Source organism: Anabas testudineus, chromosome 16 (assembly GCF_900324465.2).
Source record: "Anabas testudineus chromosome 16, fAnaTes1.2, whole genome shotgun sequence".
Taxonomy (NCBI): domain Eukaryota; kingdom Metazoa; phylum Chordata; class Actinopteri; order Anabantiformes; family Anabantidae; genus Anabas; species Anabas testudineus.
In genome coordinates this window covers 1,224,410-1,241,092 of record NC_046625.1, presented here as the reverse complement: position 1 = coordinate 1,241,092, position 16,683 = coordinate 1,224,410, and the positions used below count along the sequence as shown (strand labels likewise).

General features: G+C 41.9%; 1 protein-coding gene across 4 annotated transcripts in view; it reads left to right on the top strand.

Annotated features, from left to right (window-relative positions):
• LOC113170272 (DENN domain-containing protein 4B) overlaps positions 1–16,683 on the top strand; it is a 37,883-nt gene that overhangs the window by 428 nt on the left and 20,772 nt on the right. The window contains exon 2 of one of the 4 annotated variants that reach the window (XM_026372298.1): positions 9,813–9,954. The exons of 1 other annotated variant lie outside the window; for it this stretch is intronic. In XM_026372298.1, the coding sequence (XP_026228083.1) occupies positions 9,941–9,954 (14 nt within the window). In that variant the 5' untranslated portion in view covers positions 9,813–9,940. Of the gene's footprint in view, positions 1–9,232; positions 9,955–12,310; positions 12,414–16,683 lie in introns of those variants that run through there. 2 more of the 4 variants (XM_026372299.1, XM_026372301.1) reach the window with 2 other exon arrangements.

The following is a 16,683-nucleotide window of genomic DNA, read 5'->3' as shown; positions in this document are numbered from 1 at the left end:
TGTTCACTGCACATTTCAAACGTTGGACGGACTGAATTTAGTGTGAAAGTGTTAATTAAAACCGCGTTTAGTTCTCCTCCACGTCGGTAAATACACGAACTGGACTCGGTACCAAATGTCAGCAGGTCCCGGAGTGTGCCAGTCTGCGTCCGATAATGGAACTCGCCGCCTCTCTGACACCGGGACTACATTGCTATGCAGCGGGCAGCGACGATCGTCTGTCACGATAAACAGACGCGGGAAACGCAACACACGGAGCGATTTGACACGTTTCCACGTCTGTGACTCTTAGATGACGTCAAGTCTTAAATCAGTTCCGAAATAAAAGTGGTTCAAGCTGGCCACACCGTGTCCGACAATGGAACCCGCGGTGAGACGAGGTGGGAGTTCACCTCCAGCTGCTCGGGCCTGTTTGTAGCAGTGCAGCCTCCTGCAGCCTCCTGCAGACTCCTCCAGACTCCTGCAGCCTCCTCCAGACTCCTGCAGCCTCCTCCAGACTCCTGCAGCCTCCTCCAGACTCCTGCAGCCTCCTCCAGACTCCTCCAGACTCCTCCAGACTCCTGCAGCCTCCTCCAGACTCCTCCAGACTCCTGCAGCCTCCTCCAGACTCCTCCAGACTCCTGCAGACTCCTGCAGCCTCCTCCAGACTCCTGCAGCCTCCTCCAGACTCCTCCAGACTCCTGCAGCCTCCTCCAGACTCCTGCAGCCTCCTCCAGACTCCTGCAGCCTCCTCCAGACTCCTGCAGCCTCCTGCAGACTCCTGCAGCCTCCTCCAGACTCCTGCAGCCTCCTGCAGACTCCTGCAGCCTCCTCCAGACTCCTCCAGACTCCTGCAGCCTCCTCCAGACTCCTGCAGACTCCTCCAGACTCCTCCAGACTCCTGCAGACTCCTGCAGCCTCCTGCAGACTCCTCCAGACTCCTGCAGCCTCCTCCAGACTCCTGCAGACTCCTCCAGACTCCTGCAGACTCCTCCAGACTCCTGCAGCCTCCTCCAGACTCCTGCAGCCTCCTCCAGACTCCTCCAGACTCCTGCAGCCTCCTCCAGACTCCTCCAGACTCCTCCAGACTCCTGCAGCCTCCTGCAGACTCCTGCAGACTCCTCCAGACTCCTGCAGACTCCTGCAGACTCCTCCAGACTCCTCCAGACTCCTGCAGCCTCCTCCAGACTCCTCCAGACTCCTGCAGCCTCCTCCAGACTCCTCCAGACTCCTGCAGCCTCCTCCAGCCTCCTGCAGCCTCCTGCAGCCTCCTGCAGACTCCTCCAGACTCCTGCATCTCCGACGGTCTGAGGAGTCCTGCAGACTGTGAGGGGGGGCTCCCTGCAGGCTCACAGTCTGTCTAGTCTCCATTCTGCAGTTATCCTGCAAATTACCCATGAAATGTTGTGTTTTCTATTTTACTTTTCTGTTTTAACGACCATTAGAAGCTCTGCTCTTTTACCACAAACTCAACATAACCGTTAGTATAAATGCTACAAACGTTACTCAGATACTGTAATTTAATACGTCCTGGTATCATCATCATCATCATCATCTAATGTTGTTCTCATGCTTAGTTTGTGTGAGCGGTCCTCAGTTTGACTGATAAGCTCCGAGGAGCTGTTGCATAAAGAGGAATTAGAACATTTGCACTTTTAACTTGAAAATCTGATAATCCCAGAATATTATAGAAACCCAGTATTAAGCCACATTAATATGACATAAGATGAAACCAAGCAGCAAGTTTTGAGTCAAATATAATAACTTGAGTTATTTCAAAATTAGAAAAGCCACCTCCAGATGTGACAGCATACAGTGAGGGAAAAAATTATTTGAACCCCAGCTGATTTTGTAAGTTTGCCCACTAACAAAGAAATGATCAGGCTATAATTTCAATGGTAGGTTTATTTGAACAGTGAGACACAACAATGACAAAAAAAATCCAGAAAAATGCGTTTCAAAAAGAGTTATAAATGAATTTGCATTTCCATGAAGGAAATAAGTATTTGATCCCCTATCCGTCAGCAAGATCTCTAGCTCCCAGGTGGATCTTATACAGGTAACGAGCTGACATTGGCAGCCCTCTCAGCTCGTTACCTGTATAAAAGAGACCTGTCCACAGAAGCGATCAATCAATCCAGATTCCAAACTCTTCACCATGGCCAAGACCAAAGAGCTTTCCAAGGATGTCAGGGACAAGATTGTGGACCTACACAAGGCTGGAATGGGCTACAAGACCATCGCCAAGCAGCTGGGTGAGAAGGTGACAACAGTTGGTGCAATTATTCGCAAATGGAAGAAACATAAATTAACTGCCAATCTCCCTTGGTCTGGAGCTCCATGCAAGATCTCACCTCGTGGAGTTTCAATGATAATGAGAACGGTGAGGAATCAGCCAAGAACCACTCGGGAGGAACTTGTCAATGATCTCAAGGCAGCTGGGACCATAGTCACCAAAAAAACAGTTGGTAACACACTACGCAGTGAAGGACTGAAATCCTGCTGTGCCCGCAAGGTCCCCCTGCTCAAGAAAGCCCATCTACAGGCCCGTTTGAAGTTTGCCACTGAACATCTGACTGATTCAGAGGAAGACTGGGTGAAAGTGTTGTGGTCAGATAAGACCAAAATCGAGCTCTTTGGCATCAACTCAACTCGCTGTGTTTGGAGGAGGAGGAAGGCTGCCTATGACTCCAAAAACACCATCCTCACTGTCAAATATGGAGGTGGAAACATTATGCTTTGGGGGTGTTTTTCTGCCAAGGGGACAGGACAATTGCACCGCATCAAAGGGAGGACGGATGGGGCCATGTACCGTCAAATGTTGGGTGAGAACCTCCTTCCCTCAGTCAGGGCATTGAAAAGGGTCGTGGTTGGGTACTCCAGCATGACAATGATCCAAAACACACGGCTAAGGCAACAAATCACTGGCTCAAGAAGAAGCATATTAAGGTCATGGAGTGGCCTAGTCAGTCTCCAGACCTTAATCCCATAGAAAATCTGTGGAGGGAGCTGAAGGTTCGAGTTGCCCAACATTGGAGAGGATCTGCAAAGAGGAGTGGGCCAAAATCCCCCCTGAGATGTGTGCAAACCTTGTGGCCAACTACAAGAAACGGCTGACCTCTGTGATTGCCAACAAAGGTTTTGCCACCAAGTACTAAAGCACGTTTTTCGAAGGGATCAAATACTTCTTTCCTTCGTGGAAATGCAAATTAATTTATAACTCTTTTTGAAACGCATTTTTCTGGATTTTTTTTGTCATTGTTGTGTCTCACTGTTCAAATACACCTACCATTGAAATTATAGACTGATCATTTCTTTGTTAGTGGGCAAACTTACAAAATCAGCTGGGGTTCAAATAATTTTTTCCCTCACTGTATCTACCAAAGTTGATGCTGTTGCTCTGCTAACTGCTTGACATTCATTTCTGGTGGAATTAAGAGAGTAATGTCCAAAACATGGTTCACAGATGTACAAGAAAACAGAAACTAGCACGAGCTGCAGTCGTTCAGAGCGTTCCTGCTGGAGCCACCATAGCACGAAACATGTTCGGGTTAACGTCTGCTCGAAACACCTGCCAGTTAGACAGAGTTGTACCTGAACAGGTCTGTATACATCGTCATATTTATGATGCACAGTCGTCTCGGCAGCGATGCACATGCCTCATTGCAACATCCACATTTAATGGAAATAGCTGCTGTAACAGCTGCTGGAGGATGCAGGGGAACTTTGTGCTGTCAACTACACACAGATGAGTTTCAAACACACAGTATTAGTCAGAGAGTGACAAGAACAGCTCTCTATGTTTTGTACAGACTAAATCACAGAATCAGCTGATTAACGGGCAGCAGAGACTAAACCTGCTCAGCTGTCCATGTTTGCTCCATCCTCGCTCAGTGGTGGACTGTTGCCTTTATGAATTATGGGCCGTCTGTCTGTTTATTTTCCTCCTGAGGTCTTTTATCAGCGGCTGCCTCCCTCACAGCGTTTAACACATCACACATTGCTGGGAATATTCACGCAGCAACAACAAGCTGCTCATTTGCTCAGTTTAAAAGCTGATCTGCATCAGGCAGAAAGTTGGTGTTAGATATTAGATGTGTGGTTTTACCACTGAGAATTGTTGGTGTGTGTGTTTGTTGTGGTTGTGTGTGGTGGATTTGGGGCAGTAACATGTTGCTATATTGCTGCAGGGATCTTTCCACATGCAGTCCTACTTTACTCTGCTGCTAAATATAATATCTGCAGCTCTGTGGCTCACAGAGCTTGAGCAGAGAAGATGACGAGACCGTCATCAGATCTGTTTCAACATTCAAATGTTCACCTACAAAAAGTCTTCTGCATTTTGAGGAAGTCACCTGACTTCATTAAAGCTTTCCTCTTCCAGTTTGTTTGCAGATACTCTACTATCCGTTAGACACGTCAGGCGCTGTAAAAACATATTTGTGTTGGCAGATGGCAGGGTACCTGAGATAACGCTGTCAGGGCATGTGGCTTCTTGTAAAGAATTTGTCACAGCAGACAGAAAAGTCTACACAGGATAATATCAGTATAGAGACTCACCAGACTCCCTTAGGAAAACTGAAGTTTTAAGAAAGGAGCAGGTCAGTCGGGAATGAGGCACTAAAGCTCCTCTAAGACATGGATCTCATTACATAAACGTGACTGCAATTTAGCACGTTGGTCTCATGTCTGAAAAAGCACTGAGTCACAACAACAGATGTCACTACGTCAGTCCTTCTGACACAGCAGCAAAGTCCGAACTGAACACTGTGACATTAACATAAAGGCTGCAGCAGCAGGAAGGCAAATACACAGACATGTTTAAAATGATGTCTAAGTCTCCTGTAACACGTTGATCACGTGCACAAAGACAATACAAACGGACTAAACCACAATCGGTGAATAAACCAGTTTGAAGTTTACTTTCTCTCGTGTGAAGCACTTTATTGCAAAACAGTACAAACAATGTGGCTTTTCTCTAAATACAAAGTCATGTCAAGTTGTGACACTTAACACATAGATAACCACACATGTTGAAAATTACTCCTCTGAAAAAGGCTGTTCGCTGAGTTTATGATCAGGTACAAAAATGATGGGGAGATACTGAAGCAAGCCTTATTCCTGTACCTGACTTTTCAAGTGTGATAACAGTAGGAGCCAAATGTTAAATGCTTAAACACTTGGTTCCATAACTTGAGTCGTTGGAGGCCACCACACGTTTGTTGTCGACTTCCAGTTTATAGTCATCAGGATGCAGTAATTACGCTATCGACTTATCGTATGACGTATGGACATGACTGAGTCACTTCTGCCGACCTCGATATCGCTCATTGTGTTTACATAAGATTGAATGTCATCAACATTTTGGGTGGCACTGCTGTGTCCTGCTCTTTTCCCAATCAATTCTCTGCACCAAACAACTGGTTCCAGAGAATCCGATCTGGGATCACATATGAAAGTGACGCAGATGTGATGTGAAATATCTGATTTGGTTTAGAAGAATAGAATATCTTTAAGTTTAGAATCAGATATGACGGAGAAAACAACATCAGTTCATCACATACGAAAAGCTTTGACCAGGAATCTGCAGCCACATTCTTTATTTTTTTTCAGGAGATTATGTAACATCCTCGATGGCCTCAGACGCAGAGTGAGTCCATCTGGACAAACATGGGACATCGTCAGAGTTCATGAGTCTGAGGATGTCAAGGCTCTGAAACATTTCAAGTATTTCACATCAGGAATATTGTGGGTGTGTGTGAAAGTTGTGTAAGAGCATTTTCAGTTTTCATCTCATAGTTAGAAGTGAGAGGTCCTTTGCTTTCACTCTGATTTCTGAGTAAGTGGAGAAAAGCTCATAGAAACAGTAAAGAATACGTAACGTCAGGTCACGTGGACAGTTTTACCTTCACGCTGCTCTGTGGAGAATATTGGGGCTGTCACCGACTGTTGTTTTGGGGTTAATTGCTGCTGTCATCAGCTGCTGTTGTACAGTATCTGCAAACAACTGATAATAATACAGGACTGTTGCATTGCTGTGACCTCTGACCTCAGACCTGTTCACTGTCTGTCTAAACGTGTTGTCATCGTTGCATTCCACTCTGCATGAGATCATCTTGAAAGTGAAAGTCTTGTGTAGCAGCCTCCGGTCGTGTTGGCTTGTGGTCGGCCTTCCTCCTCAGTCACCATCTGTGAGACTATATTTCTCCTGCTCTGCCAAGATCACTCATGTACAGCTTCTAAACATTACTGCAGGACTTCGGAGCACACAGATATCCAAATCATAGAAATATGTCAAGTATTTATAAGGATTATAGGGGTTGAATGATATGTGACAAGGAATTGAAATGTGCTTTGACACTGGTGTCGTCTCTTACTCGTCAGCATCAGGATTCGTTTCTGCAGAGGCATTATTCAAAGTTTTATTTAAAACCTACAAAATTAACCAGATTTTTTAAAGATATTGATCAGTAAAGTATTTTAATTCATCATAAGATCATTGAGTTACAACCTAAAACAATAAAAACACAAATTTTTCCTGGCCATGTATGAGGGTTGTAGTTATTCCTCCGTCCCTACAGACCTGTAACGTGTTTGCGCTTCGACTAAAGCATTTCTCTTTGTATCTGTCACAGTAATTTACAGCAGGGCTGTTTTTATTTTCCATCTACGGGATTCTGTAAATAATCTCTGTTGTTAATATTCCTGTTTCTAGTTTCCTCCTCCTGCCTTCATTTATCACTCTCATCCTCTTCTGTGTTTCTCCCTCGGTCTGTTTCACTCTGCAGCTTATTGCTGATATTGCAGACCTTCGCCGGCCACCTTGACCTGCATCCTGGCACACACACACACACACACACACACACACACACACACACACACACACACACACACTCGTGCTTAGATTCACATTCAGGACGTCCATTGAAATCCCTCTGCAGCAGTCATCCATCTGTGTGTCTGACAGCCCAGCTCTCCTTGTGGACCTGTGTGTGTGTGGACTGACTCCGTTTACTCTGCTTGTTGTTTATGTTATGAACATCACATGAATACATTTTGGATTTGTCTGTGTGCTCAGCTGTGACTCCCTGTTCATGAAGTGAGCCGACGCTCTGTGGACCCACTAAATTTAGACTGCAGGTATTTAAATCTCCTTTAGGAGTCTGCTGTGGTCTCAGCTCCTTCACTTTCAGCTCAGCTTTCTCTGTCTGTCTGCAATAATCCAGGTCGGCTGCAGACGCGTCGTGCTCTGAATCCTGCATGAAAATTACTGTTTACTGACAGTTAAGTGTTGTTTGAAACATTTAGTTCCCAGGAGCTCGGTCTGAGTTTAGATGCATGAAGTTTGACAAATTGCCCAGTGGTCTGTGAAACTTTAAATAGGCCATCCTAGTGTTAGCCTTTCTGAGATGGTCTTCACTGAGACCCCCAGGCCAGTACAGCTGACAGGGTCCTGGACGACAGAGACGGCAGTTCTGCCTCTTTTTTACACCGATTGCCACAACTTGACATCATCTGTGAAACAACTGCTAATGTGGATTACATCACTTAGTGATGAGAGCGCCTGTTCCAGAAGCAGCTATGCAGCCCAAACCATGACCCTGCCTCCACCAAGCTTCACAGATATATGTGCTCTATATTCTTTAGATCCCTTCATGTTTTTGGCTCACCTCTGTCCTCCCACCTCTGCTGATGAGGAGTTTGGCCTCTATATTTCTGTTTGAATGTGTGTGTGGGTGGAAACTTTCACTCTGCTCTGTTGACAGCATTGGTACTGTACTACTGGTACTACTGTTATGGTCGGTTTGTTTCTTTTTCAGAACATTACAAAGTCTTGTACTGGTTTTACCTATTATTACCTATTCTCAGATTTAAAGCAACCACTTTTCTCCCGTAGATTTATCCCTTTTATCCCTGTGGAGTGTAGTATCCACAGATGAACGAGTGAGTAGTCATTTAAAGTTATGTATTGTCTGTTTTACTCTATTATGATTTAGTATGTTCATACTGTGGAGCAGCATGAACATACAGTCCACAAGAGTTCATAGTCGTTGACAGATGCTTCAATCACAACACTCATCTTACAACAGTGTGTTCCAAGCTATTTATTACATGTTTATAAATGATAAACCACTATACTTAAACGGAGAATTATTAATTTCACTTCCCTCTTCTGTTAGTCTACAGAGAAGCTGTGTGTGCAGAGGTAAATCATATGAATCTATATCTTTGTTTGTGATTGCTGGGACTTTCCCGTCTGAAGAAGAAGGTGAAGTAGTGAAATTCAGGGTCTTAAACAGCTGTGGACATCAATGAATTCTGAAGTGTTGGCTCCATTTACATGTGATTTGGGTGTGGTGCTTTTTGTGTTGGGCTGAAACTGGAATTCCCCACAGACATGTTGTTTTGTGAAGAGTTGTGGTGAATGTAACGCTGAACAACAGCACAAAAATCTTTTTGAGGTGAATTTAATGATGACACCTGCGGGGTTTACTCTCATTTCTTCACCTGCAGTTTCCAGGAATTTGTCACAAATGCTTTGAGATATTTCTTAAACAACATTAGTCACAGCTGATTTCAGAAGCTGTTTCATTCCTCTGTGGATGTTTCTGTTATTTAACTGTCATACCCACACACATCGCCCTTTGCTTTAAAAATGAGAATACATAATTCTCCTGTTGTTCTGCTTGTTTTATAGCATTTTTCTCTCAAAGCCTGAGACAAACATTAGAAGTGGAAACACATAACTGTCAAAAGGTGAATGTAGTGATTTTGAACATGACCTGCTGTCATCAGTCAGCGTTGATCACCACGCTAGTCAAACAGCTGATTGGATATCGGATGATGGTAGTTAGGGTTAGGGTTAGGTAGGTGGATATTTCCTCTCCATCTTTTCACTTGTCTTTGTGCACACGTTTTTCATTAAAAGTAAAAACAGTGAGGCGTTCAGGGACTGCTTAAAGTGTATTTTTGTTTTGAAAAAGTAGAATTTTGAGACTTTTTGGGTCGTATTGTGGTTTTTAAAATTTAAATTCAAATTTGAATTTAACAAATGTATTATTCACTAATCAGTGTGTTACAATATACATGTATGTATTTTTTATTTTGCTCTGTTGTCTTTTGCCCAAAATTCTTTATTTTGTCAGTAAAATCCTGAAACAAAAAGGCAACTTATTATTTTGGGTGGTGAAAAAATCTGCCTGGCTGGCTGATTTAATGACCGGTGACTCAGAAAGATAATTTTGGGACTTGGTTGTGTCTCTAAACCTGGTTAAGGAAATTTATAAGAAGTTTTAAAATAAAATGTGGAAAACTAATATATTAAAGGCAACACTTGGTCCATTTATAGTTGTGCAGCAGTGTTACAGAGTGGAGCATCTCCTCACACAATCTTTGACTAGACATGAAATGCTACCGGCTGATTGTGTTGGATGTGTGAAAAGAGAGACTCTGTTAGTCGGTCACTTGACTTCATGACTCCACTGTGCCCACAGAGGAGTGGACACAGAGGAGTCAGTGGGAATCAAACACGTGACTCTGCCGGCGTTCGCCATGTCATTCATTGTCTCACTGAACGTGTTGAGAGACACTCCCTCATCTCCGCGTTGGGAGATGCTGTAATACCCACAGGAGACAAAGAGGCGTTGTTGTCCGCGACCCCTCGTACCAGTGAACACATCCCCCGCTGTGTGTTTCCAGTGGAGATGTCACCTCCACTTCTTGATAAAAAACCTCTTTTCATACCTTCCTTCCTCCTCAGCTGCGTCTCACTCAGCTGCTCTTTTCTCTCGCTGAGAAACTGGAAATGAAAGCACTATTTTTCTCCCTCGCAGCACCGCTGACTTCCTGTGGCAGCTTTTCAAACTGTCAAAACTAAACTGAGAGCTCCTGCCAAGCTTCTCAGGTAGGACAACACACAAACTACAGGAGAGAGGACCGTTTCCCAGGCTGACGTGACCGGATGACAGACTCACAGTAAGAAAAATACTTCTTTTAAAGAACAGCAGAACGAGCTGCGACGTACATGTTTAGAAGGAGATAAAGAAATGAACCACAAGTGCGGGTGTGAGTGACCACACAGCTCAGAATGTAAAAGCAGATGTTGAAGCGTTTATTAACACTGAGGAGAGCAACGTGTTTGTCTCAGTGCTGAATGAGTTTGGTTAAAAAGTCTCATCACTACCTCAGACACGTGGTTTCGTCTGCCCCCGCCTGTCTTTGTGAAGATAAGACTTTACTTATTGCTGTTGTGGAATAAATCAACTGTTGGATTTAGTCACAAAGTTTTCATAATGGTCATGTTGGAGGATTCTGGTGTTTAGATTAATGTTATTAATTCATATTATAAAAATCTCCTCAGTTAAACAACAGAACAAACTTCATCCTCCAGTAGCGGACAAGTCAACAAGGGAGTAGCTCTCAAGTAGTACGTCATGGAGTGTCCAGCTCCTCCTAGTTCACAGACAGGCTGTTATATTAGTGTCTTTATCTTCATGCCATAATTTCTTGTCACAACCTGGTTCTGTGAGCTGGGACAGAAAAACACTAGTAACAATAACTAATAACCTATTAACATATATTACAATATTAATATTATTAAAAATATAATATTAATATGTGGGACACGTCTGTCTAATATTTAGCCGTGACAAGGGAGTGACCTGTGGTCTAAGACCAAATTTAAGAGAGTCCTGTAAAGACATTATTATAATAAAGTCTCTAAAGAGGACTCTGTTTGACATTCGATTAGCCACACTGCTAATATTTTGTAAAGTCCAGTAATGGCGGCGATGAGCTTCTCCTCTCAGCTGATTATTATAACATGCTAAACAAGAAAAACACAAGCCATCCTTGCCAGCTGCAGCATGCAGTTCTCCACTGAAATAAATAGTTGCTAGCCACTACACTGGGTTTCCATTGACAGTAAATGAATCTATAATTAAAGTTGTGACAACTGTGAATCAGCAACATCTCAACTTGTGACAGACTGTGCTACAGCGGTCGATGATTTGTCTTGGAACATGAAAAAAAATAAAGAGGAAAATGCTTTGTCACAGAAATGATTAATGGGGAATGGAGTCAGAGCCCCGTGGGTTGTGTTACTGTAAGAAGCTGCATTAGAACGCAGTGTGTCTGAAGTGGTAGATGAGTTGATATGTGCTCAATGGGTGATTTGCTTGGTCTCACAAGTGGGACACAAGGTAGTCTGCAGAGGTGTGTGTGGGTAGAGATCCTAATCAGACTTGCTGCTGCTGAATCCTTTATTCACGTGGCACGCCAGGCCTTGGTGCTGGTTTTACTGCTACAGGTCTGCACCCCTGGAGACAGAAAACCCAGCAGTGCAACACAGAGACCAAACAAAGCACAGAGGCAGTCACACCCTCAAGGTGTGAGGTGTAACATCAGAATACCAAGAACAGGTTGACAAAACATGAAAGAAGAGCTGTTTATATGTGAGAATTTAACCACGAGCTCACACGCTGATGTATTGTTCATGTGTGCCAGACGTGGATAAAGTTGTGAAGCGAGCTGGCATCTTCTCTGTCTTTGCATCTTCTGGGGGAGCTCTTCAAGATCAAGAGGCGTATGACACAGGTCAGATACTGTATCACAGCAGAGAAGCTACTTTCCAGTGTTTCAAGTGTTGTCTATCCAGATATAAATCCACATATAGGACACTTTAATTTGCATCTGTACATGTTCAGATTGATTATTAATAATGACGGAAGAGAATTAAGACTAGTTTGATATAAAGGTAATACTAATATAAAAAGACAAACTCAGATTGTTCCTATCAGAATGTCAAACTAGCTCCTCAATAATGCAGGTGTGGAAAACAGAGACTACATTTGTTATGTACAGCAGACTGTTTCCTGCTCAGCAGTCACAGTTAGTTTTAATTAGGCTGCACCTGGAAAGTCTGTGGCCCCATTTCCTCATTTAACTGTGTTACAGTCAGAGTCTTACCACTACATCTACACTGTCACCAGTGATATCACTGTACAGAGAAAGCTCTAAGTTCCATGGATTTTATGAATTCACCTCAACCTGATGGACATGTCTGAGACTGAGGCTGGCAGAGAAATGCTAAATGAAACCTGAAAATGGACTTTGGGAAACCACATAGGTGCAGGTTTCAGCAGCCGTCGTCAATGAGGACTGTTATTTGATGAAGTCTGTGTCTCACTTCCACTTAACAGTTTCACCAAGATCACCTGAAGGAATTTACATAATCTATACAACAACAAACTGTACGCTTAAATCCAGAACTTAATGTATTTGGGTATTTTGATTGACATGTTCATAAACCTGCTGATTTTAAGGAGGACTCATTGAGGGCATTCGACAGCAGGTTCTTCTGACACAAAGTAAACTCATGTCCTGTAGTGCACTCTGTCAGTGAGGAAATCTGGAGCACTTCTCTGGGTTTTCCAGTAAGTATTTAAAGATGTGTGTGTGTGTGTGTGTGCGCATGTGTGAGGTTTCCATTGTTGCACATTAAAAAAGAGAAGTTACTGTGATGAAATCGGCTGTTTCAGCTCAAAGTGCTGTTCATACTTTAGCAGACAGCTGCAGATTGTTGCTACAATAAAAAGTGAAGTTAAGATGTATTTAAACTGATGAGAGAATAGTGTGATTGACACTGTTCATATGTGTTGGTTCCTTCCTGCAGCAAACAGTAACTGTCCGTTAGACAAAGAAAGATCCTACAAAGCCGTAGCCTGCTTCAACATAGTGTTTCTGTCACCCATGGATTCAGGTGCAGGGTTCCAGGAAGCAAATTTAAGTCAAACAACTTGACGATGACTGAAGTGATGCAGAAGTACTTCAAAGATACACAAAGCAACTGAAAACCTCTGCTAAGATGCTAAACAACTAAAGAGAGTCTTAATCTGTGGACTTGAACCTTTGTGGGACGGGTTGGGGGCTGTTTACTCATAATTCACCCATGTTGTGCTACACCAAGGCGTTGACCTTTCACCTCTTTATTTTCATTCTTCTACAGTAAGTTTTGGTGAAATAGGAACTTTGAACAAAAGTGTCAGCTAAACTAAAATTAGAGCATCTGTGTCTGAGCAGCACTACTGTTCCATCCATATTCATGCTCCCTAGAGCAATTTTTAAATTATTCAAATGCAGTTAAATACATTTTGATTTATTGTTCTCCGGTAGAAATTTGGGCAAACCATGAAATCATACTTTAAAAGGAAGTCATCAGAGCAACTACTAAACCTCAAAGTGCTCAGATAAAACATGACGGAGCAGTCGGCTCAGCTGTCAAGTGTGAAAAAACAGGTTTATTCTGAGCACTCTGGAGCTGGTTGCCCTGATGATTTCTGTTTAACATGATTTCATCGTTTCCCCTGAATCTCTACATTAAAAGTAGTGATAGCAAAATTAGCCCTAGCTATAGATTTCTGCGTCGCTGGTTTGCTGCTCCAGTCACGGAGAACCTTGTTTCGCTGCATGGGATCATAAAGAAAGATGATGTTGACATGTTGAAGGATAACGTAAAGGAGTCTGCTTCCAGTCTAGCATATGTACGTCTTTTTAAAAATCTAAGTTTCGAAGTGGCCCTCACAGAGTACGGATCTCAATCTGTGGCAGAGCTCAACATTAATGTCTGTGCTTGAACCCAACCTAGTTAGGAATTACCATAAGATTGTCAGAGGGCTGATAATTATGTGCGGTACAGACGGATGACTCTTGTAGATGTGCAGACTGTTTCAGAGTTAGGCTGCAGTGATGATGTCTACAGTAGATTAGTTATTTTTTTATTAGATAACTGCGTTTTATCACCTCTGGGACCTGCACTGTTGCTTGCTTTGTCACCAGAAAGTCAACGGTGAACAGGAAACTGGCAGCCAGTCCTCTTCCTGTTTGCTAGCTGACCTTTAACCCACTGGCCGTTCCACTTCTTCCTCTCTGTCCTTTTTACCGTCTCCCTCTCACTTTCACCATCCGATGACCGTGATGAGTGGACCGTACCCACAGGATGAAATTTCTCTGGTTTGCAGAAAGGGAAGGAAACGGTGTTTTATCCATCAGTCACATCTGCTGAACACGTCAAAATCTAAGCAGCTCATTACAATAAGTAAAACGTTTTACCATCAGTTAAAGCAGGACACAGTAAACAGCCCATCAGTTCACTGCTACTTTGCACCTGTCGTCTGCCTCTATGGACACGACTGGACTTCAGCCACCAGCACCTGAGCTGTTGTAAGAAATAGGTTTTGTTGAGTGGTTTTCTCTTCTACTGCACAGGAAAGTTATGAAGCATCAAAGAGTCCAGTATAATCCTTATATTTTCAGGTTTTTATTTAGATTGATTTTGATGTATTTATTAACATGATTATTAATTAGTAAGGGGTGGTTATACAAAATAATATTTTCAAGAAATGTTCAATAACAAAATAAATGACTGAATTTTTTCATTTAGTATTTAGACTGAAAGTCACAAATATAAACTGCATCCAGCAGAAAAACAAAGAAGCACCACTTGTTACCAAAAGAATCAAAATAGTTGATTAATTGACTCATAGATTTATTGGTTAAATGTCTGCACAGAGTTTTTTATTTGTTTAATACCTCTGAGTCTCTTTCCTTTCAGTCTCTGTTAGTTTATCAAAGAGACAAGAGTTGGACGAGAGCATAGAGGGTAAGAGAGGCCAGGGGACATTTACAGTTATATAAGAGTGCGTTCAGCATCTTGCAGCATCACTGCACATCCTATTTTTATATTGTGCTGCATACGCACCACCCTGACCACTGCTCTGCAGTGTAATCACATATTGATTTTGTAAGTTAACGCCAACATGACCACTTGTCTTTCTCCTGTGTCTCTGTAATTACACTTTCAATTTCTAAATTCTGTTGTAACTAAGTACAGGGCGTCCAGATCAGACAGAACAGTAACTATGGAGAGTTGGTTTTAGCTCTATATAGATTTAAGTGTTAAATCTCAAGGTGGTTAAACTTTTCCACAACTGTCATGATTGTGGAAAAGTTTCAAATCCTTTTTATTTTGTAAAACCATGATTATTCTTCTTAGTGTTTTAAGAACAGTTTAAACTTCTAACTGGAACCAGGGATTGTTTTATAATTTTCCCTAAAATATTTCTTAAATAATTACTTATTATTATTATTATTATTGTTGTTATTATTACTGTATTATTATTATTATTATTATTATTATTATTATTATTATTATTATTGCTATTATTATTACTGTTATTACTGTTATTATTATTATTATTAATGTTGTTATTATTATTACTGTTATTATTATTATTATTATTAATGAAATCACCGAAGAGCAGCAAAAGTAATCCTGCAGACTGCTGAGCACTGTGATTACAATGCTTATGATAAACCTTCATCAGGTATGATTCACGTGTCCCAGCTGTCGTAAAGACTAAACTGTGTGTGAGAACATGTTTAAGTACAGGATTACATTTTAAGGTTTGTCAGGGAAACAAACTAATCCCCATAAAGGCACTAATGCCAAAGAGGAATCACTACTACTACAGTAATGCTCAAAAGTCCTGACTGTGGCACAAATGTTGTGTTTCATAAACTTTGCTGCTTCAGTTTCCGGATTTCTTTTCTTTTTTACGAGTTTTCTGTCGTCTTAATCAGTATTTATATTAGTCATCCTTTCCCTTCATGACTGTTTTAGTTGCCTCTGTCAGCTGTATATCGGCCTTCTGCTTTTGAAGGTTAACATTGGAAATATCAATGCTTTACATAAAACCAAAATTTATTTGTCAATTCAAAGTCTTTTAAACTAAAAAATCTCTGAACACTGAAGCAGTGAAACACCAAATTTGTGTCACTGCTAAAACCTTTAGCCATGACTGTAAACACTATTAATGTGCATTAGTTTGCAGCAGTTTAGTTTGCCATAGACTTCCATTGATGTCCAAAAGTGACTTAAAAACACTTCACCCAGGCACACCGCTCCTGAAGGAGCTTGTGACTCACTGACCTGGTCACAGAGTCATGGTACGAGTGAGTTGCTGATAGGAAACTGTTGGTGTGGTCTCATGGTTCTTTGGTGCAGCTTCTTATTGTCTCTCCATGAACTAGAGGTGCACCATATCATACCATCATACCTTCCACAGTAACATCGGAATACATTCTTGAGTGATAAGTGTGATTTATGTCCCACTTTTGTCATTTGTCAAAATTGTAATTTTGCAATATTAGGGTTGTATTGACGTAATGGCATATTACACCTTTATGTTCCTTAGCAAACACAACATTAGTCCAGTGTCAGACTTCAATGATTTATTAACTGAAATCTAAGCTACTTATAGTAGTAGGTTATTTCTCGCAGAAAGCATGTGCATAACAAAAGGCTGTAGACAGCTGAATGAGGGAGAGATCATTATGGAGCCTCGTTAAAGTCTCATAGAAATCTAAAATATTCTCTTCCCTCCACTGTCACTATGCAGCTAAAATATCTGAGTTTTACTGCAATCACTCATAATTTTTAGTTATTTACAATCAGTCTTTGCAGCTTCATAAATGTCGTTGGAATTGTTTCAAATTTTGAAATTGTGCGATTTTCATTTTGAGGCTATAGTATCATGAAGTTTACTGACAAAGTACATAGAAGGTGGAAAAATCTCTGCAGACTCTTGTATGAGTAACTAAGAAATGATCCTAGTTCTGTAATTAGATGGGATTTGCTGAGGAAAG